This window comes from Rousettus aegyptiacus, unplaced genomic scaffold, assembly GCF_014176215.1.
Source record: "Rousettus aegyptiacus isolate mRouAeg1 unplaced genomic scaffold, mRouAeg1.p scaffold_m13_p_10, whole genome shotgun sequence".
Lineage (NCBI taxonomy): Eukaryota > Metazoa > Chordata > Mammalia > Chiroptera > Pteropodidae > Rousettus > Rousettus aegyptiacus.
The window spans coordinates 7915851-7943816 of record NW_023416285.1 but is presented as its reverse complement, the minus strand read 5'-3'; the positions used below and the strand labels follow the sequence as shown (position 1 = coordinate 7943816).

Sequence of the window (27966 nt, the reverse complement as noted above, 5' to 3'; positions counted from 1 at the left end):
GCAGGGAAGCTGCACATGTGTGGGGGAAGGGTGGAGAGGAAGTCCGCACGTCCTCTCTATTTTGCTGTGAACGTAGAACTGCTCTAAAGAAAATGAAATCGATTTTAAGAAATAGACTGGAGTGAGGCAGACTTATAAGCGAAATTTAACTTTACCCCTTTCTAGCTAGCTGCCTGATCATTACTGAGGAGTTTAACGTTTTTTATTTTGAAATTCGGATTCTCTATTTATAAATATTTTAAGGGTCAAATGAGACAATGATGAGTAATAGCTGCCATTTATTGAACAGCTACTAGGTGCCGGGCAGTTACTTCTTAGTTCTCACAATCTACTGAATTATTATTCCCATATTATAAACAAGCAGATAGATGCAAAGAAGTTAGGGGACTCGACTAATGTCATACGGCTATTAAGAGGCAGCATTCATATGTGGAAGTCAATGTAACACAGAGGCTAAGGATGTACATTCTCTCTAAGGCTGCCTGCTCCTTCCTGTGATAACAATTAGGGTAGCTGTGAATATGAGAGGCTTCAATTCATGTGAAGCACTTACAATATATCAGCTTGTGGTTATGAATATTACCCCAGGGGCCCAAACGTATGTTCTTTCAATAATCTGCTTCCTTACATACAGCCTACATAAAACTAGCCTATGTTTGACATTTAGTAATTTTTTCTTAAAGCACTACTCCATTTATTTCTTTTCCTGCATTAACATTTGACCTCTTAACTTAGGACTAATTCAAAAGCTTTAGATATGTGTGTTTAGGGAGCAGTTGACAATTTTAATTTTAAAATATATCCAAAAAATTTTTTATGGCAGTTTAAAAATATCGACCAAGAGACAAAGTAGAGTCAACAACTAAGATCTCTCGAAAACTTTGTAGAGCAACTTTGAGTTGGGTTGGTGATGGAATTTCATTCATTCATTCATTCATTCATTCATTCATTCTACACACACACACATATCTGTGTGTGTATATATATTATATTATAGGTACATATATATATTACAGGTGCATATATATATGTATATGTATATACACTTATAATGTGTCTGGTACTGTGAACTTATGATATTACACTTTTATTTTTGGAATGTTCTGCCAAGATTTGTGACCAAAGCCAGTTGGTTTTATTTTGTGTGCGTCTAGTTACCTGATGTGACGTTCTCCTACCAACCTGTCCTGACGTTTTCTGAGACATCGACTCGGCTCATGATTTATTGCAGTCAGTTTGAACCAAATGACATCTTCCCTTCTTGGGTCATTATGCTTCTCGCTGCTTCTGACAACAGTACTTGCCTAGGCCCTGTGACGGCTCGAGGACAGTTCTCGAAACTTCTTTTAGCCAAAGGCCTTTCCTTTCTCCACCAACTTCAGGTTACCCTGGATTCTCCAGGGCTTTTGCCTTCCACTGCTCCATTTACTAGCAAAAATGCTAGAAACCAAGAGTTAGATTACAGAAAAATGGAGGTGGAGGACTCCATCTAGTCACTGGGCCTTTGAACAATCGGCAGGGCAAAAGGGGTTGATAAATTTCCGTTCAGAGCTTTACCTGTGTCGTAGATAGGTGTGGTTGCCAGGAAAATGGGTTGCAGCTGACACGGTAGGGAAATGTGCTTGATTTATGAACGGGCTGCTTTATAAAGTGTGTTTTTGAGGCAGTTCTTCATAATGTGGAATGTCTCATTCCTTAGAAATAGTATTAAGGATGGTAGACAAGGGCAGGAAAAGGACGTTTTATTGCTCTTCACTGTACTCTGGGCGCTCTGCGGGACATCTTATGCCCACTAGCTTATTTAATCCTCACATTTACCCTACAAGGTATAATTGTTATTGCTGTTGGTGTTTTTTTGCGATAAGTATCCTCAACTTCCCGGTAAGGAAACAGGCTCAGGGAGGTTAAATAAGTCTTCCAAGTTCATGTAGCTGGGAAGAGGCAGCGTTGGGACGAAGCCGAGTTCTGAGGGCTGCCAACAGGGGCAAACGCCACCGGGGATGTGGGACCACCTGCTGCACCGGGGAGAGCCAGGTGTCCTCCCAGCCCTGCGTCCTGACGTGGGGGCGGGGCAGTAAAGCAGGGAGCTGGAAGGAAGAAGCAGCTGGAGACAAGGAGACAGAATATTCCGTCTCAGCTCTCCCTCCCTTCCAGCTGAGTTCTACCCCTGCGTTCCCCAAGAACACACAGGAGTGAGCCAGGCAGAGGCTGGGGCAGGTCTCGGATGTCCGAGCATCCGAGTTTAAACCCCACCTCCATCATTGACTGGCTGAGTGTCCTTGGGCCACTCACGTGAACCACCTAAGCTTCGGCTTTTGCAGTTGTAAAGTAGGGATGGTAAGGTGAGCAGCTTTATTCACACAGTAAACATCTTTTATTGAGTAACACCGTGGGCTCGCCACAGTTCAAGGACCTGGGAGGTAGAGCACTAAGCGAAACAGAACTCCTGCTCACAAGAAAATTATATTATCCTGTAGAGAGAGAGAAAGAAAAAAACAAAACAAAACAAAACAAAACAAAGCAAGAAACAGGGAGGCGGTGGGAAAGGGTAAGTGGGAAAATACACATAAAGCACGTAGAATAGTGCTTGGCAAGCGGTAAACACTCGGTGAATGTTAACTATTATTCTTTATCCAGCCGAGTAACAGTTTGAAGTAAAATAAGTCAATGCATCCAGGTTCCCAAAGAGGGTTTACTTGCCCAGCTGCTTCTTCCCCTTCCAAACCCCCCGATTTTTCTAGAAGCTCTGACGGCTTCCACCCCACCCAAGCCTGGTCCTGTGGCCTCAGGTATGGAGCAAGGTAGACGCTGGCTTGGCCGAGTCCCGCTAGTGGGTTTGGATCCCTCTGAGGGTAGAAACTAATCTCTTATCCAGCCGTATATTCTGAGGGCCTGCACGTCACAAGTGCTCAATTAATATTTATTTTCAAAAGGAGAAAAAATGTGGAGTTTGTTTGCAGAGCCATGAATTACCCCTGAGTGCTTTTATATTTACTGTGTCTTTACTAAGAAAAGTGTTGGCTTTTGGTGTGGCGACTGGGAAGAGGCCAGAGAAAAAGAGACCAAAAAAATACATTTGTCTGACTTTCTTCTTTTCTGGAAAGAAGACGGCATCAATCTTCAGTGGCCCCTTAAATATTCTTGCCGGGACTGAAGGCTTGTTCTTGAGGCCTGCCAGTGACAACAACTTAATGCTGTCATAAGCAGAATGACTTAATGGGAAGAAGAGAGGCTTGTGATACCTCTGCCAGGGACGGGGCTGTGGGACCGCTGAGTGGGGGGCAGCAGGCCCCCTCTGTCCCCACCTCCCGCCTCTGACAGGCAGCTGAGAAACAACTCAGCCTGAAGTCTGGCACTAACCAACAATTCTCTGGAAAAAGACTGTGCTTAAGAATTTGGGGGCAAATCAGGCACTATACAGAGCACAAGGCGGGGGGTGGATTCCCCCTTTTAAATGTGACACTCTGCAGAACCTTCCTAGTTCCTGTTACAGGCAATGCCTGCCCCCGCCCAGGGAGAGAAGCAGTGATTTTTCACTACCTAGAACTGGGCCAGTTCCAAAGTGTTTTCTGGATGATCAAGGGAAACGCTCAACCCAAGGCAAACAAATGAAATTAAAAATTCTGCTGAACTGCTCCATTTTTAATATTTGTTTTAATAACATGCGCGCGATCGCCATAATCTTAAAGCAATCCTCGAGAAAAATGGACATGCATGCGATGGTTGCTTGCGCATAAACATCTATCTATATACATCCATGTAGCTGTATACCTGTATCTCTTACAGGAACATTTGCATAGAGTAGGGCTATGGGCCACACACACCGTTTTGGAATAAATAACGTTTTAAATATTTTCTCTCCTTAACCTCATTGTAATATTGTGGTTTCTGTTTGTAAAATTGGACTCTTAAAAGAGCAAAGCGAAAAAGAAAAAAAAAAAGGTGAATGTCCTTTGCGTTAAATACAAACCCTTTTGTTAAAAAGTCATTGTGCTCCGTACTAAGTTTATTAAATCTCCCCAAATATGTCCTGCCAAATTAATTTTCATTCGGTTTGCATTAACTCCTTTGTTGACTTGGAGTTTGGTTCCCATTCGAGGCAATTACTTTGCAGCGTGGCCACCTAGCCACGGCTCCCCTTCTGGACACATGCTCAGGAACAAGCAAGCAGTGACTGGCCGTCCTTTCTTTTCCCCTTTGCTTCTCCTCTTTGAGATACTGTCCGCTCCCGCAAGTTAAATACATGACCCGTGTCTTTGCAGGACAGCGACAACCTCTGGTGGGACGCGTTTGCCACGGAGTTTTTCGAAGATGACGCCACGTTAACCCTTTCATTTTGTTTGGAAGATGGACCAAAGCGATACAGTAAGAACGAAGTTTACTTTTCTGATACTCCATCCTTTCGCGCCGCTCGAGAAAAACCGTAGGGATCTTCAGAGAATAGGATGGTGCTGACAGCCAGACCATAATACCCCCACCCCTGGTGATGCTCTAGCTTCTGATCAAGGCATTGCGACTGATGGCAGCCCGAGCTGGCCACGAGAGAGCTCCTTCCAGGCTCAGAGTGTTTGGGCACTTGCGTGTTTAGCGAGCGAGGCAAATATGAACCAAGTCACTCAATGATAAGTAGAGCTAAATTGTGGAGACTTTCCATCCATCTCTTCCCCGTACCTCCCCCACCCTTCCCTTATCCTTGACAGCTTACGCTTTATACCCAATGTTCTGCTTCTGAAGGTTCCTTAAAAAAAAAAATCCCTCACAGTCACTGATTCAGCCACATCCTTCTAATTCCCTCTTATGAATTATCTCAGGTATTTATTTGACAAGTGCTATCTTTTCTGGGGGGCAGGGGAGGCCACAGCTGCTTTGAACATACAGTTTTGGATTGGCGTTGACAGAATTATAGTTCCTTGTCTTTCCGCCAAGTGATAACTCTGTAAGGATCCTCGAATTACAGCCTGTGGCACCTTGGGTAACAGCTGATCTGTCCTGATTAGGCTCAGCCAACTTGTCAGAGATCAGATTTGCTACTTCTGCTATAAGGTTGAGAGGCACGGATATATCAGCACAAAAGCAATTAATGTCCGGTTAGATCAGAGAGAGATGTGTTTTCAGGAATCAGGGACGCACACAGGAAAGGGTCTGTCAGAGGGTGAGACATTCCAAATGTCACAAATATGGAGATGATGATGGAGCCAGCCATAGTACGTTTGAATGGGTCAACTCAGAGCGTAGCACAGTTGATGGACAATAGGGCTCTTGAGAAATATGATTAACATTTAATCGATGCTACATTTATTTAAAGCCGTAAAGTACAACAACTATTTCTTTTTTCCTTCTTTCTTTTCTTTTTTTTTTTTTTTAATTTTAGGGGACTTTAGACAACATAGTAGGATTTGGATCTATTGCATGATGAGTTGGTTAATTATGCTAATATATGCACAGTGATTTGCAATAGTGGCAAACCGGGGCCAGCAGGAGAACTTGGAGTTGCTACCCTATTGAAATTCATTGCCAGGAGCATCTCTAGATTTGTGTACTTTGGGCTTTTAGAGGCGTGGGACATTTTTAATAAATATTTTGGGTGTGAGGGACAGCTAATATGCCAGACGACTGGTTGTTTTCGAGTATCTTTATTCCACATAATGATGCTGCTGCAAGCACTGGCAAGCCGGCTTCAGGGGGGTCCTGATGAGCTAACTTGCTTTCCTGAGTGTGTGGGTGCCCCCACGTAACCTCATATGCGAGAGAGTAGGAGACTTGGGCTCAGAAGCTGCTGTTTCTGAAGAGTCCCTGGGAGATAAATGAACTCGGCAATCCAACAGTTTCTCTCCCCAAAAGCCTGCCTGATCAATGGCGAAAAATTTTGAATCAAGCAGTCATTTATCCTGTGTCTTCTTCTTCTTTTTTTTCCCCTGAGGCATAAGATCAGATAACTGCAAGTTATCATTACTGCATTTTTTTTTTGTTGTTCTTATGCTTTCTTTTCTTTTTTTTTTTTTTTTCTGTTTTGGTTTGGGAATCCATCAGGGTCTGCTTTGGGAACTAAGAATTACAGTTTCAAAGCCTGTACTAATGAAACAGATTCTCGCTCTTCCGTCTGTCCATCCCCACCCCAACATCATTTGGAGGCGAGGCATGATCAGCGCCTCTTTAAGATCTGATGTCCATGCACGGGAGGAATGCCTGACTGAGTCGTTATCGCCCAGGTTTCTTTGTTTCTCTGAGCCAAAATATTTCCCGAGTGGAGAAGAGAAACAAAGATGATTGACAGTTCGGAGCTGAGTCTCATCAGCTGCTTTGCTGACAGCCTGGTGATGTGCACACGCTGCTGATGTGCGGGCGAGTGACAGCTGATTGACAGCCCGGGGCTGGGAGAGAGGGAAGACGAAGCATGCTTACAGCGCCGGACACACGCCGTGTTTGCAGCGCTCCAAGCACGGGCGCTGCCGCCTTAACCCGTTCGCGGTCCGGGCACACAGTGCCAGGCTGGGAAAACACCTGCCGGCCCCAGCTGCTGGCTGCAGCTCTTCCTCGAGACCTCCCAGGGAGCCCAGAGCTTTGCATTTCTGAGGAAGAAAATAAGACTCGGCTATTATATTTGTATATGTAAAACATGTCCCCACATTACTTTCATTCTAGGTACCAAAAAATATTCCAGATGAGATTTCTTCAGCCCTTATTGGAACAACCTGTTTCTCCTCCTTCGCTACCTCTGTGTTTTTTAGAGGGTCCCTCTGGCTCTAAGGAATCGTATCGCTAAGCTACGCGAATCCTGGGATATGTGTTTGCTTATATAGTTGCTGTCTGTCACCCACTATTAGAATGTTATCTCCATATGGACCGGGACTTTATTTTACTTACTGCTGAATTCTCAGACGAATACAGGGACCCGCACGTAATAGGTGCTTGATAAATATTTGCCGACTAAATAATCGAAGGAATGAATTGACATTGGGGGGAAAAGTTTAAGTCAGCGAACAGAATGTTGGCAAAACAACCCCTTTACCAAGATCTTTGGACTGTTTTAACTGGAGGAATTGAATCTCCGTGTTCTGCTGGCATTTCGGATGAGCCCTAGGATGTCGTCTGATCTACTTGCGGTGAGGCGGAGGGAGCAGTGTTATACTTCAGGAAATAATTATGCTTTGGGGGTCACCTTTCAGAGAGCGCCTCTGAACTGATTGTGTTTCTCCACTCACCCCAGTCCCCACTCTCCCGATGGGGTGTGACCCCTCCCCAGGTGGGGCATGATGGGGTGAGATGCAGACTGCCTACATCCTACTAGAAGATGGGGCGGGGAGTGGCTGGCGTGAGAGGCACCAGATAGACCAGGTTATAGAACATGTTAAAAGTTGGGCGACATGACCCTGAGGTCCCCCTCCGGCCCCCACCTTGCGGAGCCTCGGGAAGGTGTTCCTCCAGCAGCTAGAGATGCTGGGAGTTTTAGAGAGATAATTTTCTCCTTGGGGTAGGTGGACCCTTGAATTGAGAAGGTGATTTTCTCATTGTTAGCAGGCCAGTGGCTAAAGACCATCAGAGCCAAAAAGCCCCTTTTCAGAAAATGGAAACTTGGTCCGGAGTTCCAGCTGGTGAGTCACTGGGCCTCAGGTTGACTGACTTCAAAGTCAAAGTCAGGTTGTCCTCCCTCCTCTGCCCTCATCCTACCCCTACATCCTCCCATAGCTAAGGGGAAAGAAATGGACTCGGCAGTCCACACGTCTCCAGGAACGTAAGTCACAAACAATTACCATGTCTTGTTTGACAGACAAGGCCGGGCGAGCAGAGGCGTGCAGTCCCGAAAGCCCTCTGCGCTCATACTTTGCACACTCACTTTGCACACTTACTTCCCATTGTCTGTGTGATTTTCCTTCCCTGTCTTGCACCAAAAAGATCATTCTGAGGTTGATTGCTTGCAGTTAGCTTCAAGCAAGTGTTGATTTTCTTCTCCCTCGTTTTGAGGCAGGTAGCAGACTTGTGCCCCGCACTCTTCTCCGTCCTCGTACAGGGACTGGTGACACCCTCTGGCCATGTCCGGATCCACTCGGGCCGTGTTCCCCGTCTGCAGGAAACTCGTGGTTCCAGCTCAGGAAGCAGTTCTTTGCGGGGAGAGGCGCGTGGAGAAATTGCTGCTGCGTCGCGTGGCCTCGGACAGGCTGGGGGCCGCTGGCGCAGTAGAAAGGGCACGAGGGCGCAATTCAAACACTCTTCGCTTTTAATCTGTGCTCGGACTGGTACACAGAGCTCCATTTCCTCGTCTGGAAAGCGGGCATACTACTACTCCCACTGGCTTGTGGTGAAAATTAAATGAGATAAAACAATGAAAAAAAAAAAAAAAACCAACCCCTGGACTCCGAAGCACGCAGCAGTCCGCGTTGACTGTCGTCACTGTGGACAGGGCCTGGCCTTGGCATCGCCGTGGCTTCTGTGTGTCGTTGGAGGGGCTTGCCATTCGGTGGCGCTCATCAAGCACACCGGGTGTGCATTGCTGGCTGCAGAGCCTCGCTGGTCAGCCGGGAGCCCCTAGGACGTCCCCAGTGTGCAGGCGGCTCCTGCTGAAATGCAGCACCGACCTCGTCCCAGGCCTTCACCCCTAGAAACCAGCTCTAGCCCTGGGGAGTCGGCGCTGGGAGGCAGGAGGGAGCCGGAGTGCGGGAGGGGCTCCATCCTCTAGAGGGCTAGGACTCCCACACACAGTGGAACACGTCCAGGTTGGCATCGCTTGAAAATTACGGTAAAAAATGATATGACTACGAAAATGCCGTCTTGTTTGGGGGCACTTCCTATTGAACTGCTTTTTAGGGAAAGGTGTGTGGTTCAGGCAGGCTCTCGGGCCTGGTACCTGGGTTCAGATCCAGCTTTGTCTTTCACGACTGGTACGTTTTTGCCCAAGTCATCAGTGGTCTCAGCTGCAAAGCGAGGGTTTGATGACATGATGCATGTAAAGTTCTCACACAGTCTGTGGTACCATGTAAATGCTTCTGAGCGGCTGTTGTTACTCGATTGAAACTCCATGAGCACATGGCTGCCTATAGATCGGTCCAGATACAATTGTCATCAAACCTATAACTATTATCTGGAATTCCGAGGCTGACGGGTTTCAGTAATTTTCTTTCGCACACTTGTTATTCCATCTTGACTTCTGTATTCTGTTTGGAATAAGGATTTCTGGCACGACCATTCCTTCATACTTATGCAAGCCAAAGACTACTCCCGCCACCCCCCCCCCCGGCCTGTGTCTACTGGGGAGACATTTTACTCTCCAGAAGTATAAAGTCGTTTTAAGACATGTCGTCACTTTTCATTCCTCTGTTTGCCTCAGTCATCAAGTCCTATTACATAATCCGAAGAACCACAAATCAGTCCCTCTGTGGAGTCCTTTCTGCACTTTCTGTTTCTCTTTTATATTTTTTTATGTTTTCTTTCCACCTTTCTCTCTCTCTCTCTCTTTCTCTCTCTCTGTCTCTCTGTCTCTCTCTCTCTCTGTCTCTGTCTCTCTCTCTCTCTCTCTCTCAAGCTCTGATGGCACTGAAATATTGACTAAGTTCTTCAGTTCTGTCCTGTAACGTGCGTTTTTGTGTGTCATACGTTGGGATGTGTCCTTCTGCGGCAGAGAGATGTCTAAGAGGCCCACGTAGCTCCACCGTCTCTGGTCACTATTGTTCTCCTGCTTTTTATGGGTTCCCTTCATGCAGCTGAGTCCTGACTGTGCTCTCTATAGAGCGGTTCCAAAAGCACCCCCGCCTCTCTTTTCCTTCTCTCTTTCTAACACAGTCTACGATAAAATATGTATGCCCAGGGGCGTCACTCCTTAACTGTGTGCATAGGCGCTCTGACACCACACTCAACCAGTGTGGCAGGATGTGGCCATTAGAAAGATACCATGCGAAGAGCGTGCCGTGTCGCACACGGGAGAAGGGATTCACAAGGCTGGATTCTGTGCATGTGTCTTTTGTGTGAATCCCATCTCGAGGGAGTCCACGTGAGACCTGGAAAGGCACAGGTTTCTGTGGTCAGTGCTTAAAAACCCCGATCTTCCTCAAGAGACATATGCCAGCTGGTCCTGGGGACTCTTTCTCCCGAAAGTAACTTTGTTCCTCTGAAAATTCCTCATTAATTTTTTATTTATTTATTTTTTTTTATGGAGTAGAGGTCGAAATCATGCCCTTCAAATCCACCCAGATTCACTTTGAGTCTTTGCTCCGCCACGTTGTGCAATGCAAGGCGTGTGACATAACATTAGGCCTCAGTTTCTTCACACATAACCTCCAGGTAGCAGTAATACCAGCCTCCTAGGATACTTGTGACGATTAAATACGATCAAGTAACTCGTACAACTTAGTGACGCCCATAGAAAGCACATCATATAAACTTATCGCACAAGTGAATGAATGGATACATGACTAAGAGAATGAGTTAAATGTATGATATGCCACCAGTGACTTTGAATTAAAATTGAGGCTAGTTTTATTCATTCGATCACTTGGCACGTAGCAGGAAAATCTCTGGCTGTGGACAAAGCCAGATCAGACCTGTCTTCTTTCTATATGGACAGCTTAAGAATTTAATTCTTAATGGATTGGGAGAAAACCTGATATTAACGAAAGATGGTGATTTAAACAAATAAGTCCCAAGTTATATTGAAATTACGACCCCTGTCCAACAGAGGGTGAGGTTTCTGTCCTCCATTGTGCTCAGAGAACAAGGAGCTATTGAACCTTATTGAGTGCTGGCCACTGTGCTGGGCACCTTGGGCTCCAAAGCTTGTTTGCTAAGGACCAAATAAAGGGAAATGAACTTCGATTACATTAAAAAATGTATCTCAGAGAAAAGAATGCACCGCCTCAGAGTAGTCCCTGATGGTTAGTTACTGGATGACTGTGGCATTTTGTTGCATAATGACAGAGATGCCTTTGTCTCCAGTGACTCCAGAAAATGATTTTTCTTTCCATGGAAAGGCACTAAATGGCGTCTAGATCACTCTAGCTTCTGAACTTGTGGTTTTAGTGAGTGACCCTTTTTCAACAGCAGTCTTCATTAGGCTGGCAAGATTTGGAGTAAATTAAATTAAGATTAAAGCAGACCGTCATTTGAAGTTCATTGGTTCCTGGACTCATTCATCGATTCACTCATTCAGAACTCACTGACTTCTTGCTATTTGTCAAATGTTGTCACCGCAGGGCAGAAAGTTTCTTGAGAGGAAGGCCATTCCTCACACATCTTTTCATTTACTTTTGATTTCATTTTATTTAAAACTCTTACCTCGAATGAATGTAATCAGCTAAGTAGCTCCAAAAGAAAATATTTTTGCAGCAATACAAAATTTGGGACAGGTTATATATATATAAAAAAAAAGGATGAGAGAAAGAGTACAACTGATCAGTGAACTGACTGACTTCTAAAGAGGAAAAAGGAGACTGAATCCATTCCCATCTGTGGTTTCAAACTGATGATATCCAGAGTTGCAAATTGGCCATAACAATAGATTGAGCAGACGCTCCATTCTCTCATCGCTAATAAATACTGTGCTAATGATTACATTAGATAATGGACATAAATGTGCTTTGAATAAATTTAAAGTGCTCTACAAGTTGAAGGTGCAATTATCACCGTATTTGTAATTGGTCTTTAGGATGTGATGACTTTTTGTTTTCTGTTTATAAAGCAAGCTGTTACAAATCTGGGAGGATTGTTGAATTTCTCAGAAGGATAAAATTCATTGCCACGTATACGGGCTTGAGCAAGTCAGGCCTATAACTGCCCTTAAGAGCCTAGTTGCGGTCTGAATGATGTACTAACCAGAGAATTGACGTTACGGGTTGTTTTTGAGACTGTGTGACTGTGATATTTATGGGGTCCTGGCACAAGCCATTTCCTGACTCTCGGTTTCGTGCAGTACATTCCTACTCTTATATCTTTCTTAGGGTTTTCAAACAAAGATGGCACTACCCCACAGTAGGTAACAGAATAATTGCAACAAACTTTTTATTATCAAAACAACAGATGGTGCTACTAAAATTTATTGTCTGGGGGCTGGAAAAAAATAAATGATCTGCATGAAAAAAATAATTGAAATACATCTTGTTTGATCCTCTTTACTCCCATTTCCTGATCATCTTGAACGTAAGGTTGCTACATAATATGTAATAAAAAATAAAATGTAATAATACCACAAAATTTTCTGTTGTTCATCCGAAATTCAAAGTTAACTGAGCATCCTATGCTTTTCTCTGTTAAATCTGGCAATCATACTTGAAGGATCTCTGTTCATGCTCGAATATGAAATCTTGATAATTATATGAAATTGGCACATTATATGCAAATAACCAAAGTGGTCTACGCAGTCCTCTTATTTGCAGAAGTCTTGACTCTGTTTATGTCTACTGACTATACTCATGAGTCCCATCTACAGAATGAAACACCACGGCAGAGGGTGGAAGAGGGGTACAGGTTGAAGCTCTCCCGAATTTACATCCAAAGTTCGTATTGCAAGCCTTCCACAGTCGACTGTGCCAGCGTTTGGGCAGGTGCTGAGCACACACACGAGTGTGATATATTGCCTGCCTTGAGGGAGCTTACAGTTTGACAAGAGAGACAGACACATAAACAATGAGCTCTAATGCAATAGCATCGACATTGGAAGAGTAGGGCGAGCAAAGCACTGCAGGGCGTTGAGAAGGGAGTGATCACATTTGCTTCCACTGGAAAAAAGACTTAGGCTGTCAAAGACTTCTTTCTAACCTTCTAAAATCTTTAGTTTCCTAAAGGCATGACAAAAAACAACTACCACAATACCTTGCAAATACAAGGCTTTCAGTGGAGATGTATGGACTGCATAAATGATGTCGCACTGGTAAATAGTACAGATGTGACCCACGGCATCTGAATAATTAGCCCATAGGCCCATTATTGCACATATAATATTTCTCATTTATTAGTAAGTTCCTCTCATCACAATCTCAAATCGTAGCAACTCATTTGTATTATTGAGTAACAGAAATGTCACCGAGCAATTTGGAAATTTGTTCACAAACAGAACCAGGACTGGGGACTCAGACATTTTAAACACCAAACTAAAATCACATTTCTCCAACCTACAACACTAGGACTGATTTTTTTTTCTTTAATGCTTCGGGCCAAGGGTTGATGGAACATTTGACTACATAGTTACTCTGCCAGCCTTCTGGTAAGTCCAATTCTGTCCTCGAATTTCATAGACTTAGTCGTCCTTAGCATTGGTTAACTAGGTACATGAATCTTTTTTACTGAACGGATCTTAATGGACTTAATTTCAGTGGAAACACCAATTTGTTTATCGAAACTTTCCCAAGGACTGTCCGTGTGTTATCTTTCTGTACCCTGGGGAAAAGAAGATGAATGCAGAAAATCTCTTACCTAGACAAGCTAGAGATCTAGAGAGCTATTGTTTCTAGGACTTTTCATACAGATCTTTTCATAAAAGCACCTCTGCCTCTGTTTCTGAGCTGTTCTTTATCACGCTCACCACCAGGCTGTGTTTAGACTTCATATCCAAAGGTAATACTGGTATCATTTTTTTTTTTAACAAAGTGTTTTGAGAAATCAGTTTTAAGCTGCGATGTATGCAGTAATTCTTTTGTATAATATGGGCTTATGGTGTTCTTATTATTGAGGAGAGCTAATTTGAGGCATCCTCCCCACAAGCCAATATATAGCTTAATCTTTACTTCTGTGTCATGTTTCTGGGTTGCGAATTCACTGTATTTGTGAAAAATACAGTGGGGTAAAATAAAGCATTTGTTGAAGTCAGTTTAAATTAGCATTCTTCTACAACTAGATTAAGCAGTACTCAGGTGGATTTCATTAAGAATGTAGAGGGTTCATGACAAAATCACCCATCAGGATGTGTTTCATTATTTATTGTTTAATCAAGGTAGTCATATTGGAATATTCAAATTCAAGAGCATACAGAACTTGGAGACTTCATGTATTTTGCTTTTATTATTCATTTCAAGGGAATCAGCTTCACACACGATTACAGTGTGCTTATTTATTTTTATGAAGTTGGTCCTTTCCCAATTGATGTGATCTTTAATATACTTTTTGATGGGAACTTTTCTGATGCAACATGTATCTTTGGCTTTTCAACAAGTCAGGAGGACTTGAAATTGACAATTGACACTAATAATCATTTTGAAGATCCGTAGAGGAGGAAGCAAGGTCATGTGGGAGCGCAGTAATAAAGCCGCTTCCTTTTTATGACACAAGTTGTCCATATTACCTGGAACAAAAAGAGTATTCCATTATTTTTATAGACTTTGTTAAAGACACATGCATCTCACTTAGTCCTGCCTTTGAATAATTTTATTTGCAATTCGATTGTCTTTGTTTTACTTTGAGAAAATACATCATTTGCTATGCCAGAGTGGGTTAGTTACACTGAGAACAATGAGAAAACAAAGGATCTCTTCTAGAATCTAATTTTGAGGCAAGCCTTGTCCGTAATGCTTGGGAGGGTATTTTCTCAGATCCACGTGGTATCTCCATGTTATCTTCTATTCCAGATCAAAATCAACCACTTGAGATGGCCCTCGGTGGAAAGAAGACTATTTGTGTATGTGTGTATGTTGCAGAATTAATGCAAGCTTTGAAATATTCCAAAAATTGAATTTAGTTACCTGAGAAATACATTTGTCTATGTAAAATTTCCTCTGGAAATGTTTGTCATGTCCTATACGTGCGTAGTACTAGCATTTGATAAAGTCTACTTACGCAGTTTTCAATTGAGACATTTAGGAAAAGTTCAACTTTCAAGCTTTAAAAAGCAAATCAATAACAATGGACTTTTTCAAGGTTGCCTGCATAAAATAACATCTCCATGCTTATTTGCTTCTCTTCAATAGAACTGTGAGAAATGATGTATGATATTTGGTAGATTATGTAAATAAACTGCTAATTATATCCTTAATAGTTCTCCATACTGCTAGATACCATACCTGAATATATTTCCTGTAAAATGATTTAGTACTTAGAACCCTGGGGTTTTTTCCTGGTTTTTTTGTTTTGTTTTGTTTTGTTTTCGTTTTTGTTTTTAAAGATGGGCCTACAACCAGTAATTATGAGAGTTATTATTCAGGTTCACAGTAGTGCAGCAGCCATTTTTCACTTGATAATTACCGTGCTGAATTAACGTCAGGTCAGCGCTATGCCTTATTTAAGAAAATGGTCCAGCAGTTTGTGTAAGCAAGTCCAGCCGTGGAAATATTAAAGATTCATTGAATCCAGGCTTCTCTTCAGCACTGCCTCAGTGACATTGCTTATGGAAGTTCTAAAAAGTTGTCTGTTTCTTCTGGGATGTTTGGTGACATTGCTTATGGAAGTTCTAAAAAGTTGTCTGTTTCTTCTGGGATGTTTGTAATATCCTTCCTGAGGTCCTGTTGTACCCCTAGACACTTGGTGTTTCCCCTGTGTTCTTCCTAGTTTTAGCTCTGGGCTCTGTTGCCAAGCAGGCGCTGTTTAATTGGCGCGATCTTCATTCAGAGCCTTCAGGAGGAAAAGGGAAGACGATCCATCCCCAGGGAAATGAGGAACTCACAGGATACTGTTCCTCTTCCTCTTCGTACTGGTCCCTGGTATTGAAATGCAATTTTATTTGTTACTTCTTTCCCTTTGGACAGGAGGAGAAAAAAAAAAACATTTTTTTTTTCAAGCCCCTCTAATAGTAACTGTGGTTTTGTCTAGAAAGAGACACAGTGGCAGATTCTAATTTTTAGTCCAAAATAAGTGATTCTTGCTATGGTGTTATAAATTGAGGGGGGAAAAACTGAGTCAGATACTTAGTGGATTCTTGTCTTGGCAGTTTTTCAAACGTGTCCAACAATAACCTCGTGGGTTGGTTAATGAGTTAAAATGACAAGCATTCTGATAGTGCTTTGCAGTTTATAAAATTCTTTCATAAATCAGGACCATCTGTAAGCTCACGGAGGGGGAGGACTGTCATATTTTTCTCTGCAGCCTCTGTGCCTGCCACGATAAGGGATAGAAAGGAGCCCGGGGTTGATGTTTGCCGAGTGGGACTGGGCGACAGTGTCCTGTGAGCCCAGATGCAGGTGTTATATTGACCTTTTTTTTTTTTTTTTTTTTTTTTTAGTAGAGGTGAAGACACTGAGGGACCCAGAGAGCCAGAACTTGGCTCTTCTGCTGGAGATTCCCATACTGTGGTCCCTTTACCGCCCCAGTTTTCAATAGCTTTTCAAACAATAGAGAATCTGTAACTGTTACCTGTTGGGTAAAAAAAGACTCTACTCTCCCACTCTAGTTTCTGGAACCTTCCCACTTTCTCTCTTCATCCTCGCGCCCTAAAAGCAGCACAGGTTAAGGATTCTTAGTTCTTAATGACAGATGTGTCTTCGCATAGTTTTTTCATCATAGGTAAGTGTGGATGGCCTAAATCTCTCCCACGTTCCTGCTACAAAGCTGACATTTATAAATTTTCTTTTTCAAAGCAGTATGGGATCCTCCATATGTCTTTCACAATAACTATCTATGTTTTCAGGGAATCTAAAGATTTATTTCCTTCCAAGTCCCCGTTGCTGGCATTTTCTCCAGGCCTCCAAAACTGCCAAGAGATAAACTTCAATTTAGAGGAACTGTTACATTTGTCATTGTGAATTTGCTAAACTTTGGATAAATTTGAAGATTTATGCTTATTCCCAAACGGGCCTTGAGAATATCTTTGGGGTTCAGAAAGTTCACGCTTGACTTTCTTCCCGCTGTTCTAAGGGAGCGAGATCTTAAATCCGTCAGCCTCCTTGCCTGGGCTCTGGGACTGTCACTGTCTCAGCCTGGAGACATCTCCACTGCTGGGAACTCAGATGTGACTCACTTCCGAGACGCATGAGAGGAGGGTCCTCTCCTTGCCTTGTGCTGGATGGAGGTGGGGGGGTAAGGCAGGGGGGACACACTCGTCTGCATTTCCAGGATGACTGGATTAGAGAGGACCTTACCTTAACCCCTCACTTTAAAGGCAGATAGCCCAGGCCTTGAGATGGACAAGCTTCAGATTATGGCCTTGTCCTGCAGTAACTGCATTACCTTGGTTGTTATACCCGATCTCTCACTATTTTCATCTGTAAGATGAACATGATGTCTGTTTGGCATGGTATAATGGTCCTTGTAAATCGTATGCATATGGCCCCTGATACGTGGGAGTTTATCAACAAAGAGTAGTTATTCTAGCGATTATTTATAGATAATATATCAAGAAAGAGTCTTGGTTTTGGCTTGTTCAAGGCAATCCAGCTAATTTGTGATGGAGCTGGGATTCGAATTCTCAATTCTTTATAAAACACAAGATGCTACTTAGTGACTAGTAAAGTTCTAGGCTCCTTTTTTTAATTGAATATAGTCTAGAAATAACATAGTTTCTAGGGACCACATATTATTTAATTTTGTTCTTTGAATCATCTTCAAAATCAGAGCCAAGTGCAATATGCAGTCACTGAATTCATTGAATTCAATGATGTACAAAACTTGGAGACAAAGTAGTTGATGGATGTTTTCATTTTCTATTGCAGCATATCAAATTACCACACATTTATGGCTGTAAACCACATACGTTCACTATTTCGCATTTCCCGGGGGTTAGCATCCAGGCATTGGTTACCCAGGTCGTCTGTCCAGTCTCACAGGGCGGAAATCGAGGTGCCAGTTGGTAGTTCAATCCCACCGAAGACTCAGGATTGTTGGCACGATTCAGTTCCTTGCAGTCGTAGGATGGAAGTTTCACTTCCTTGCTTGCTGTTAACTAGAGATTCTTTTTAGCTCCTGGGGGCCTCCTTCTGTTCCCTGGTACGTGGTCTCCTGTACCATATAGCAGCTTGCTCTTTCAAAAAACAGCAGGAGAACCTCTCTCCCCTCAAATCTCTCTGACGTTTTTGGATCACCTGATGAGGTCAGGCCCACCCAGGATAATCTTCCTTTTGATGAACTTGAGGTCATCTGCTTAGGGATGTGAATTAGATCTACACAGTCTCTCTGCTATCTAATGTGACACAATCATGGAGTTTTACCTCAACAAAATCACAAGGCCTCCTCACCCTCAAGAAAATGGATTATGCAGGTAGGTACATCGAAGGGTGAGAATCCTGGGGGCCATCCTGGAATGCTCTCTACCAGGGACACAGGACAGGTATGTCATTATGATACAAGACTTCCTGACAAGTATTATCAAATGAGTGTAAAGCGCCCTGTGAGCTTGAGAAGAGAGGTTATTTCCTGCTGTGGGGTACGGGAGGGAAGGCAGAGACCGTGGGTAGAATCTGGGTCAGAGGTAGAGATGGGAGGGTGCGGCGAGGAAGCAATAGCGTAGAAGAAGCGCGTCCCAAGACGGCAAAGAGGGTATTTGGAAAAATAGCAGTTCGGCTTGGCTAGACACTGCTCTGATGTTTTTAAGGGACTGTTGGGTTTCGAGGATACGAAACCCATGGGGACTGTCTGACTCCATGAGGGTCCTTTGCCTTTTAATGTACTGGCCACATGTCCTTTGTTTATGGGGCTCTGAAGTCTCTCTCTGTGGTCATCCTACAGGGTCTTAGGAGAGTTTTCTCCTGCACCGTTTCTGACAGGGAATTCCAAGCCCGAGGCTTCTGTGGTTTATCAAGTGCCTTTCTCTGGAGGCCTCGCCCCTGTACCTGGAATCAGGGCGGACAAATTGGCAAACGCGGGTGCAGGGCTGTTAGCTGCACATTAAACCCGCTGGGGGCTGTCGTAGGTAAAAGAATCCAAAATCAGGTGCAGGAAACGTGCACTCGTCCAGTCACGTGCCCGTTGGACAAGGATGTGCTGTGTCCTTCTGCCCTTCAATCTGCTTTTGCCCTGGAGACACAGTCAGCGAGAGGTCCCTGCCCTCGTGAGGTTTACCTTCCACGCTTCAGCTTCTAGACAAGTCTAGATCATTCAGACTTTAGAGTCTCAAGGGATAGAGAGCTAATCAAGTAAAGATACACTCGTTATGATTTAATTTCAGTTGTGATAAGTGTGATGCGCCAATGTATGGGATGCCGTGAGAGCGAATTAGGGGCTTAAACCAATCTCTACGGGGGGCGGCAGTGCGAAGGTGGGGATCAAGCCAAACCTGTCTGAGGAAGTATAAAGGGTGAAAAAGTCTGGGAAAATCAATGTGCCTGGGAGAAGAGACAAGCTAAAGAGAACTCGGCGTTATCATGTGTCTATTGGGCAGACAGGGAGAAGAAGTTTCCGGTTTGGGATAGGACATCGACCTGGAGGCTTTCCTTGTCTTTTTCACCTGGTTCCCCAGTTCTCATTCTTCGCAGCTCACCTCTCTCCCTAGCTCTCTGGAGAATTAATTGATCCCTTCTTTCTGTGTGGGAGGCACGTGGTACCCGCATCTATTACCTCTCCTAGTTGATGGTTATGTGTTTTCACGGTGCTCAGCTGAGACCTCAGTGGGATGTCCTCAGACAGGGATTATAGCCTTTTCATCTCCAATACCTGATACTGTACCCAACACCACAGTTGGCACTAAATACTATTTGTTGAATGAATAAACTAGAACTAGACGGAAGCGATAGGAGTAACATGTCGATTGACTGTCATGCTTTAAAAGGAAGATCTTTTGAAATACCAGTTCCGAAATGAAATGGTCCCGCCTCGAAATGGGAGGCAGAGCTTACCATCCCTGGAGGTGACAAAAGTCCCATAAGTCTGTATATCTGAATGAGAACTAAAATAGAATTTGAAAAACTTGATTATAACTACTACCAATTATCAAATTATGTGTTTGATCCTGATTACTTGAGAAAGTTAATGAATTTTTTAAAGAGCTTAATTTGGGTTCACAAGTAGCATTTCTAAGTGGGAGTGTTTCCTGGCCATATATTTCTGAGATGTGCTATGTATTTTGGTCTCATTACTGATTGTTACATTTGTGGTATGCAGGACAAAATTTTAACTATAAATAAGACACATGGATTACATTAAGGAGATATTCCAAGTGGTGATTAGGACTACAAAGTTCATTGAACTATGAATGAAATATGCCCATAGGACAGAGTAATGCATCAAGACAAACAGGATAATTGTGTCACTTAGAATAGAAGAAGAATAATGTTTGTAAATATCCATTAAAAGTCATCCAGAAAGAACACAGTTCTCCCGGGGCAGAGAGAAGCCTCAGGGAGGGTTTGCCCTGGAAGTCCATGAGTTACATTAGACAAGTACCACGTTAACATCTTAACGAAAACCCAACCAATGCAGAAGGTTCGAGCATTAGTACTTGACATGTTTCTTTTAGCAGCAGTAAGGACAAAGGGTGAGGAGGGACAATCAAAAGACCAGCTCACACTATTAGAGGCCTGGTAGGATTGATCCAAGGAACAAAAGATGGGCAAAGAACAAAAGATTTGCAATGTAACTAAGCAACTGTCACCAAAAATGCATGGGGATAGACACTCGGAAACTTCCTCCAAGGCTCATAAGTGCTCTGTCTGTGTAGGACAGTGTAAACTGGGGATGTCACCAAATACAACAAGATGAAAGAAGAGTTTAAACAGTTGGACATCTGCCAGGAGAAGCAATGATGAAGATCATCTCTTAGACAATTAAAAACAAAGCTGAATTCTTTCAAATGGAAGATGTCATAGTTTAGTGCTAACCAAAAAAAAAAAAAAACCAAGAAATATTTATTGAGGTCTTATAATAAAATCTGTGGTGTCTCTTTTTCATCTTCAATTATAAGTTTAAATTTTTAAATTTATTTCTATTAATCATATGAATTGAACAATGATTTCTTTATTTTATTTGCAAGGACCCTCCCTTAAATAATCCAACAAATGAACACATGCTTTTATAATGCATTTTAATTGTAATTTTTAAAAGTATGCTAATTGGAATTCAGATGTAAAATGCAATCTTCTTTCTTAAAAAATAAGTTGCTTTAGTGTATTGTAAAGACATAGCAACTTACCCTTTTCTTCTTTTCTGCTGTGTACTTGCTGTCTACTCCTTCTCCAAAAAAAAAAAAAAAAAAGAAAGAAAGAAAAGAAAAAAAATCTACGAAAGGAAAATACTTATATCATCAAAAAGAGTTTCAGAAACTAATAGTGTAGTCAAAATTCAAGATTCTGAGAGTGTCCTGGATTTGTTTTCTAACCAGAAGCCCAGGTGAAAGTTCTGTTTGGAATTAGAAGGGAACCTCTCTCTCTTTCAAGCTCTCACTCTTTCTCTTTCTTTCTCTCTTTCTCTCTCTAACTTTTAATTCTTCTTCTATCACAACAATTTTGGGACAGATATTCCAAAATGATAGGGATTTTCCAATTTACAAAAATTAGGTCTAGAAATTTTAACTGCCCCCCTTTATCAAAGGACCCCAAATTACTAGAAACATCAACCAGCCGGAATTGAGAAGATTTGCATAAACTATGGGTAAACAATCTCATGATAATAATTTATTCAGTATGGGGCTGCAATATTTTTTCATCTCTTCACATATTCATTCATTCTACACTTAATATCTCTAACATTTCTTTATTCATTTGCAAAATATTCTCTGTCTCCTTGTACTTAATACAGATGAACCAGATTTTTACTTCTCTCTGAGGACACCTCTCTGGTAGCTTTAAACATCTTCACAGATGGCCTGAAAGTAAAAGTGTGTCTTTCCTTTTGGCATAAGTAATATGGATTTTGTATAGCAAAATATAAATTAATTTTATGTACTGTAGGAATTAGTATCAAAAGTCATCGAGACTAGGTGATAGCTTCTAGTCTTGGGCAATGTATCACATGAAGGTTGCAGAAAAACGATTTCCAGTATTCAAAGCTCTTTGTATGTTTTATCATTAAGTGCTCTTCCTCCTCTCCCTCCTTCTCCTTCTTCCTTGTTTTCATTTAAAAAAAAAAATCACCATATTGTCATCATTGTGGTCTTACCATGATGAAAGCTGTGCCATCTCTTGGGGTGGTGGGGAGGTAGGTGAGGGACAGTACCCAATGACAGGGCTAATGAAATCCCTAAACTTTGTTTTCCTGATATTCTTCTACCTGAGTGACACATCCCATTTATTGATCCCTCCTAAGTAAGTGGCTGCATCAGAGTTTAGTGTTCCTGGCCGGGCCTTCTAAACAGAACCCCTAAATCATGTGCTTTTGACTCTCTATCTGTCACTTTCACTACTAAACTTAATTATTAAACTAAATTGAATGTGAGTCGGAGTCTGTGAAATGTGTATGCCTGAGACCAGAGGGAGCAGGTAGGTAGAGAGGTGACCATTCTTGCCCAGACCCAAGGTTCAGGGGCACAGAGAATGGGAGGCGCAATGGACAAGAAGCTGGAGGCGGGGACTGGCCTCCATCTGCCATGGCTGGTGTCGCTAGATACACTCAGGCTGCTGTCCAGGGGCGATGTCACCTTGCCTGCACCTGCCTCCCGGTCCAGTTCCATCGACGGCCACTTGTCTCTTAAAAGGACTGAAGAGAGAGGCAGAGAAGGTGAGGGGAGGACTCAGCTGGCCTCGAGGTCGAGAGCAGCCGCTTTTCCTGGAGAGACAGGTTGAGGGTATCTTCTTAGTCCTTCGGTTATGCCCCCTCCATGTTAGTGGAGCATAGGCAGAGTGGTGCAGGAGAAGAAGGTTGCCTGGAGGCCTCAAGGGGAACAGGCGTTCGTTCATAGCTTGACGTCCCACATAGATACTCGATCAATCCCCCAATCTGAGGAATTACGAGTGTTCTCATTCTTTTGTATCCAAGCGTTTCACTTCACAACCTGAATCCTTAGAAGACAAGAGCAGTTCTTCTTCATCTTTTGTGAGAAGCAGTGAGAAAGATGGGGCCTCTCAGACGTAGGCAATGGCAGGGAGAGGAGGGGGGACCGGTCATGGTAGCGGGGACAGGGGGCTGGTCAAGAGAGGGCTGTGTGAGGATGAACTTTTTCATTTAGGATGAGGTGGAAGGCCAGGTCATGGTGACCATCAGTGCGACAGTGTTCACTTGGGAATTTCAAAAAATAAAGTTTCATTTCATTCACTATGACCGGTTCGGAGTACCAGACACTGTTCTCGGGATCAGAGAGTCAGTTTCTGAAAATTTTACTAATTAGTACTATTGGCATGTTCCTAAAATTTTCATGTATTCATTGACTTACTGATTCATTCATTCGTTTTTTCATTCACTTATTTACATACCGATCAACAGGATTAAATATATAGCTGTTGGAGAAATTACCTCAGTGTATGGGTTCTCAAATATTTTGCTCCAAAGATTTGACACAACTAGCCATTTTCGTTGGCCATCCTCACCCTATCACATCAAGCATCTCATCGATCTGATCTGTCAGACAGCTCTCAAAAGCTAATTTACTATTCCCATTGATCAGGAAGGACGAAGGCCGAGTCAGAATTTGAACCCAGACATTTATTTTTTCCTCCTGAATCCAAACCCTGTTCTCTTTTCACTGCGCGAGCTGCCCCCCTAACAATAGCATCTCCTGCGGCTTCATCTCTCTCAAGTAGCGAGATTTTTATTTATTTTATCTGCTACCACTAATAACAATATTTAAAAAAATAAGCCAATATGTGATGATAGCGTGAAAAGCAAACATGGTAATTAGGCAACATCGAAATGAAGTTAATTATTGCCTTGATGACTGAGGTGGTTCGCGTGCCATAGTTGAGGCAGGGCCGAGCGTCCTATCAGAAGGCAGGCAGCACTTCTGCGTGCCTGGCCCCCTCAGCAGACGCCTGGGAAGAGACCAAAGACTGGATTCACTGGGGCCACACTAATAATTTTTACCCGGGGCCGCTGTTTCCACAAGGCTTCCTCTGCGATCTCATTCCATCCCGAAGCTTCCCTTTGGGACACGTCGTAGGTGTTTGGCTCTGTAACCCCGTCATTCACCTGCTCTGTCAGCAGCCGGAGTCCCGATTCCCAGAGCGATTCCGACACCGCCTGTGTGCACATTGCGTCTGCCAGGAACTCCCGGAACTGGCCAAGGACCAGATGCCCGGTATTCCTGCACGGTTGCTGGATATTTGTTAAAATTCACCTGGATTAATGCTGCTCGCGGCATCTTCCCCGAGTTTAAGTTTTATGCCACTCCTGTTCACCCTGTGATTATGAGTGACGGGGTTGGATCCCGTTTCATTCCTGCCTTGCATTCTTAAAGGTAGGGAAATATGCTACGTCGAGGTAACAAGCGGCCTTATTTGATCTTAGACTATCTCTTCGGTTGTGCTATTGCATTTTATCTGAATGCTCCATCTGAGACGGGCACTGAGTGGGACGCTTGTCCTAGCTCACAGTTTCAGCCTTTTTGTTCTGGTGGCTTTTAAAAATGTGTGTCCTGTTCCAGCCAAGGCTAGTTTCTCCGGCTTTGATTCGTGTAACATCAGCATTTAACCCAGTGGATTACAAACACCCCCTCTGCTTTCTTTCCAACCTTAAAAAGTCAGGCAATGAACACAGAGAATTCATAGCTAAGTAGGAAGCGGATAGATTTGCATAATTTGGTTTTCTAAGTGCAGAGTGTTCATTTTTAAACTTACATTGATTTTGCTTTGTGGCCAAACCCCTTTTTTAGGGAAGACCGCACCCCCCCACACACGCTACTCCCACTGTCCATCCTGGTTCTGAACAGCTCATACTTCAGTATATTTGTCTAAACAGATGAGAAACCGTCTCAAAATACAACTTCCCGTATGAGGCAGTTTCTTACATTTTCCAATTTGACTTCTGTATAGAACTCTAGCTGGAGATGGTAATGGGTTTGCCATGGCGATTTTAGGTTTCTGTATTATATAAATCCGACTCTATGCATGCATAATAATTAAGGTTATTAATGAAGGACTGAATTAGTAGAAAAATAGTATATTGAACCACTGTGATTTGCTTGCCATAGGTTAATAGTCATACATTATATAGCATTTGCAGCTTCCTTGGGCTGTGGTGGAAAAGAGCCTTGTGATCAAATCCACACTAATGAAGTAACATTTGGAGCTCGGCAGGGGATGAAAAGGAAGGTATTGTTATTGCGAGTGCCACAGTATTGTCCTTTACCGTTTTAGGATGTCCCGAAATGCATAAGTAATAATTGTATTTGCATTTATAAAAGGGAGCTCCAACCAAGTCCCAAGCGCCTTTGAAAAGGCAAGGCTGGGAGGTGAAAATCAAAAGCCGGGTGCCTTGAAACCACAGTTCTTTGGGAGGGAGACTTCTTTTTCTCTGGGCGGCTGGTTTGAATACATAATAAGACGTATTGGAATCCGAGCAACTCGAGATTGATAGGCTAAATTGTTTACACGAAATTGCTTGAGAGGGATGGATCTACCTTCCAGGCAAGGCCTGCGAATTCCTGCTGGGGCATTCTCAGAATCTCGCCCACAGCTCCAAAGACCACCTCGGTGGGCATTGAAAAGGGGGTTGGATTCGCCTCGGATAGCTTTGGATTTGTGTTGGTTCACTTTCTTAAAGTGACTACTTTAGAATGGGAGCGAGCAGACCCAGAGAGGGGAAAAAAAATTCTCAAAGAATGTTACGCACCCAAGTCAGCGGAGTCCAAAGCAAGGTTCTGGGAGCTGAAGCGGGCCAAGGAGACTCCCTCAGGAACGTACGAGTACCTCTGATCAGCTCAGGCCGCCGTAACAAAATGCCGTAGGCCGAGTGCCTCGAACAACAGAAATCTATTTTCTCACTGTTCTGGAGGCTGAAAAGTCCAAGGTCAAGGTTCTGGCCAGTCTGGTTCCTGGCGAGAGCTCGATCCCCAGGTTGCAGGTGGCTAGCATCTTGCCGTGTGCGCGAATGGCACACACGCGAACGCTCTTCACCTGTGCGGGCAGACGGCGGGAGGAGAGGCGAGAGACGAGCGTGCTGTCCGGTGCCCCCTCTCATAAGGGCGCTGATCCCATCCTGAGGACCCTCACCCTCATGGCCTCTTCCAATCCTAATTACCTCCTAAAGACCTCAACTCCAGATACCGTCGTCTTATTTTTTCGATGAGAAGCAGGGGCTTAGGGAGGCTAAGTCGTTGGCCCAGATGTTGAAGCTGGGGCAGTCTGGTTCCTGACGAGAGCACAGCTGGTGACGATGAAGCCCTGGTTAGGGCTTTAGCAGGTGACCTTCAGGGGACTTTATTCAGTAGATCCATAGGCCAGAGCTGGACTAGACACGCTCATGGCTGTAGAGAACAAACTGGTGATTGGCAGAAGGGAGGGGGGTTGGGGACCGGATGGAAAAGGCGAAGGGACGGAGAAGTGCAGGTTGGTAGTTACAAAACAGCCATGGGGATGTGAAGCACGGCACAGGGAACAGAGTCAGTAACACCGCCATAATGCTGAACGGCGCCAGGTGGGTGCTGGACTCATCAGAGGGATCGCTTCGTGAACTATAGAAATGTCTCACCACTGTGCTGTGCACCTGAAACTAATATAAAATAATATTGAATGTCAACTCTAATTGGAAAATAAAAGTTAAAAAAAAAAAAAAGAAAAGAAATGGGAAAGTGCCAAGTTGGCCATGTCTCTTCATTCTGTTCCAATATGTCCCATTTCATTCTATTTTAACCCATTTGATTCCAATCTATTCCTCTCCTCTCCGCTCTATTCATTCCCCTCCGTTCCATTTCACTCCGTGCTCGTTCGACGGATGCCCCGTCGAGTCCCACCTGTGACACCAGCACGCCGTTTCTGTCACCTCCCTCTCCTTTCTCCTGCGCACATCCTTTCCCTGTTCCCATCTATTCCTTTGGGGGGCAAGAGCAATCCCTTTACTTGTTTTCTCCCTACTTCCGCCTCCCCCCCACCCCACCCTTCACTCTAATGCCATCTCCTTTGTGGAAACATTGGGAAAGCTTTGTCCAAGAAACATGAGTTTAAACCGTGCCCCTTACATCCTCTAAGGCCTCAGAGACATCACCTGAACCCCAAGTCACGGGGCTCCTGATCAGCCACGAGGATAAGAACAATGGCAGGAGTCGAGAGAAGGCTGCAGTCTGTATTAGGCATGTCTCAGGACACGGGGCTTGGTGCCTCGCAGCAGGCAGTACAGTGGTGAATGAGACATGACCATCTTATCCTCGTGATTTTTTTTTTTTTTTGGGCCCGAGATGGGAAGTAACTATGACAGAAGATGAATCCGCTGCATCAGGCCTTGTGTTCTGAAGTCAGTCTATGTGAAATTAAACCCTGATTCTCTCCCATGCTTTAATATCTGGGCAAATGACTTAGCCTCTCTAAGCCTCCGTTTCTCATCTAAAAAATAAGAAGATGGTACCAGCAGCCACCTTATAGAGTTGGAGGGAGGAATAAATGAGAGAGTAGGTGTGAAGTGCTTTTATAGGACGTGCTCTGTAAATATTAGCTGACATTAGTATCACGAAAATTCGATAACGTGCTAAGTGGTACGCTTATCGAGTCTTTATCGCGCCTGGCTCACTGGGCTGGGCATGGGGAATTTGAAGATGAATAACAGACTCTTTCATCATGGAATTCACAGTGTCACAGATGAAATAGGCATTGACCGGAGATTAAACGATATACACTAGTAGCTGTGATAATGACCGTGAAGCAGAGACTTCTGGCACTGCGTGGCTGCGTGAAGGGGACACCATGGAGCAGAGCCACGAAGGAGACGGACTCTGGGCATCTCAGGATCCCCCTCCGATGCTGGAAATCAGGAGAAAAGCCAGGACAAAAAAAAAAAGCCAAGAAGGATACGTTTCTTTCCGACGCTGCCGGTCAGATTCTAAAATTCATTATACGCTATAAAAACAAAAAAAAGAAACAGAACAGCAGGGACTCGAAGTACCGCGATGACACGGTGCCCGCGCTGTTTTCCACGCGAGAAGCACGTGTGTCTCCGGGGAGGGCCGGATCGGGAGAACAGATATTAGGAGGGGATCTTGGCTGCGCCGTGATATTAAACAGTGACACCGCGAAACTGTTTGCTTCACTCCTAAGGTGTTAAGAATCGATGCTA

General features: G+C 43.7%; 1 protein-coding gene across 10 annotated transcripts in view; it reads left to right on the top strand.

Moving 5' to 3' along the window:
- The window catches only part of LDB2 (LIM domain binding 2), a 333966-nt gene that overhangs the window by 119685 nt on the left and 186315 nt on the right, over window positions 1-27966 (top strand). For all 10 annotated transcript variants that reach the window (XM_016138438.2, XM_016138439.2, XM_016138437.2 and 7 more), the window contains exon 2: window positions 4263-4365. In XM_016138438.2, coding sequence (XP_015993924.1) covers window positions 4263-4365 — 103 coding nt within the window. The remainder of the gene's footprint in view (window positions 1-4262; window positions 4366-27966) is intronic.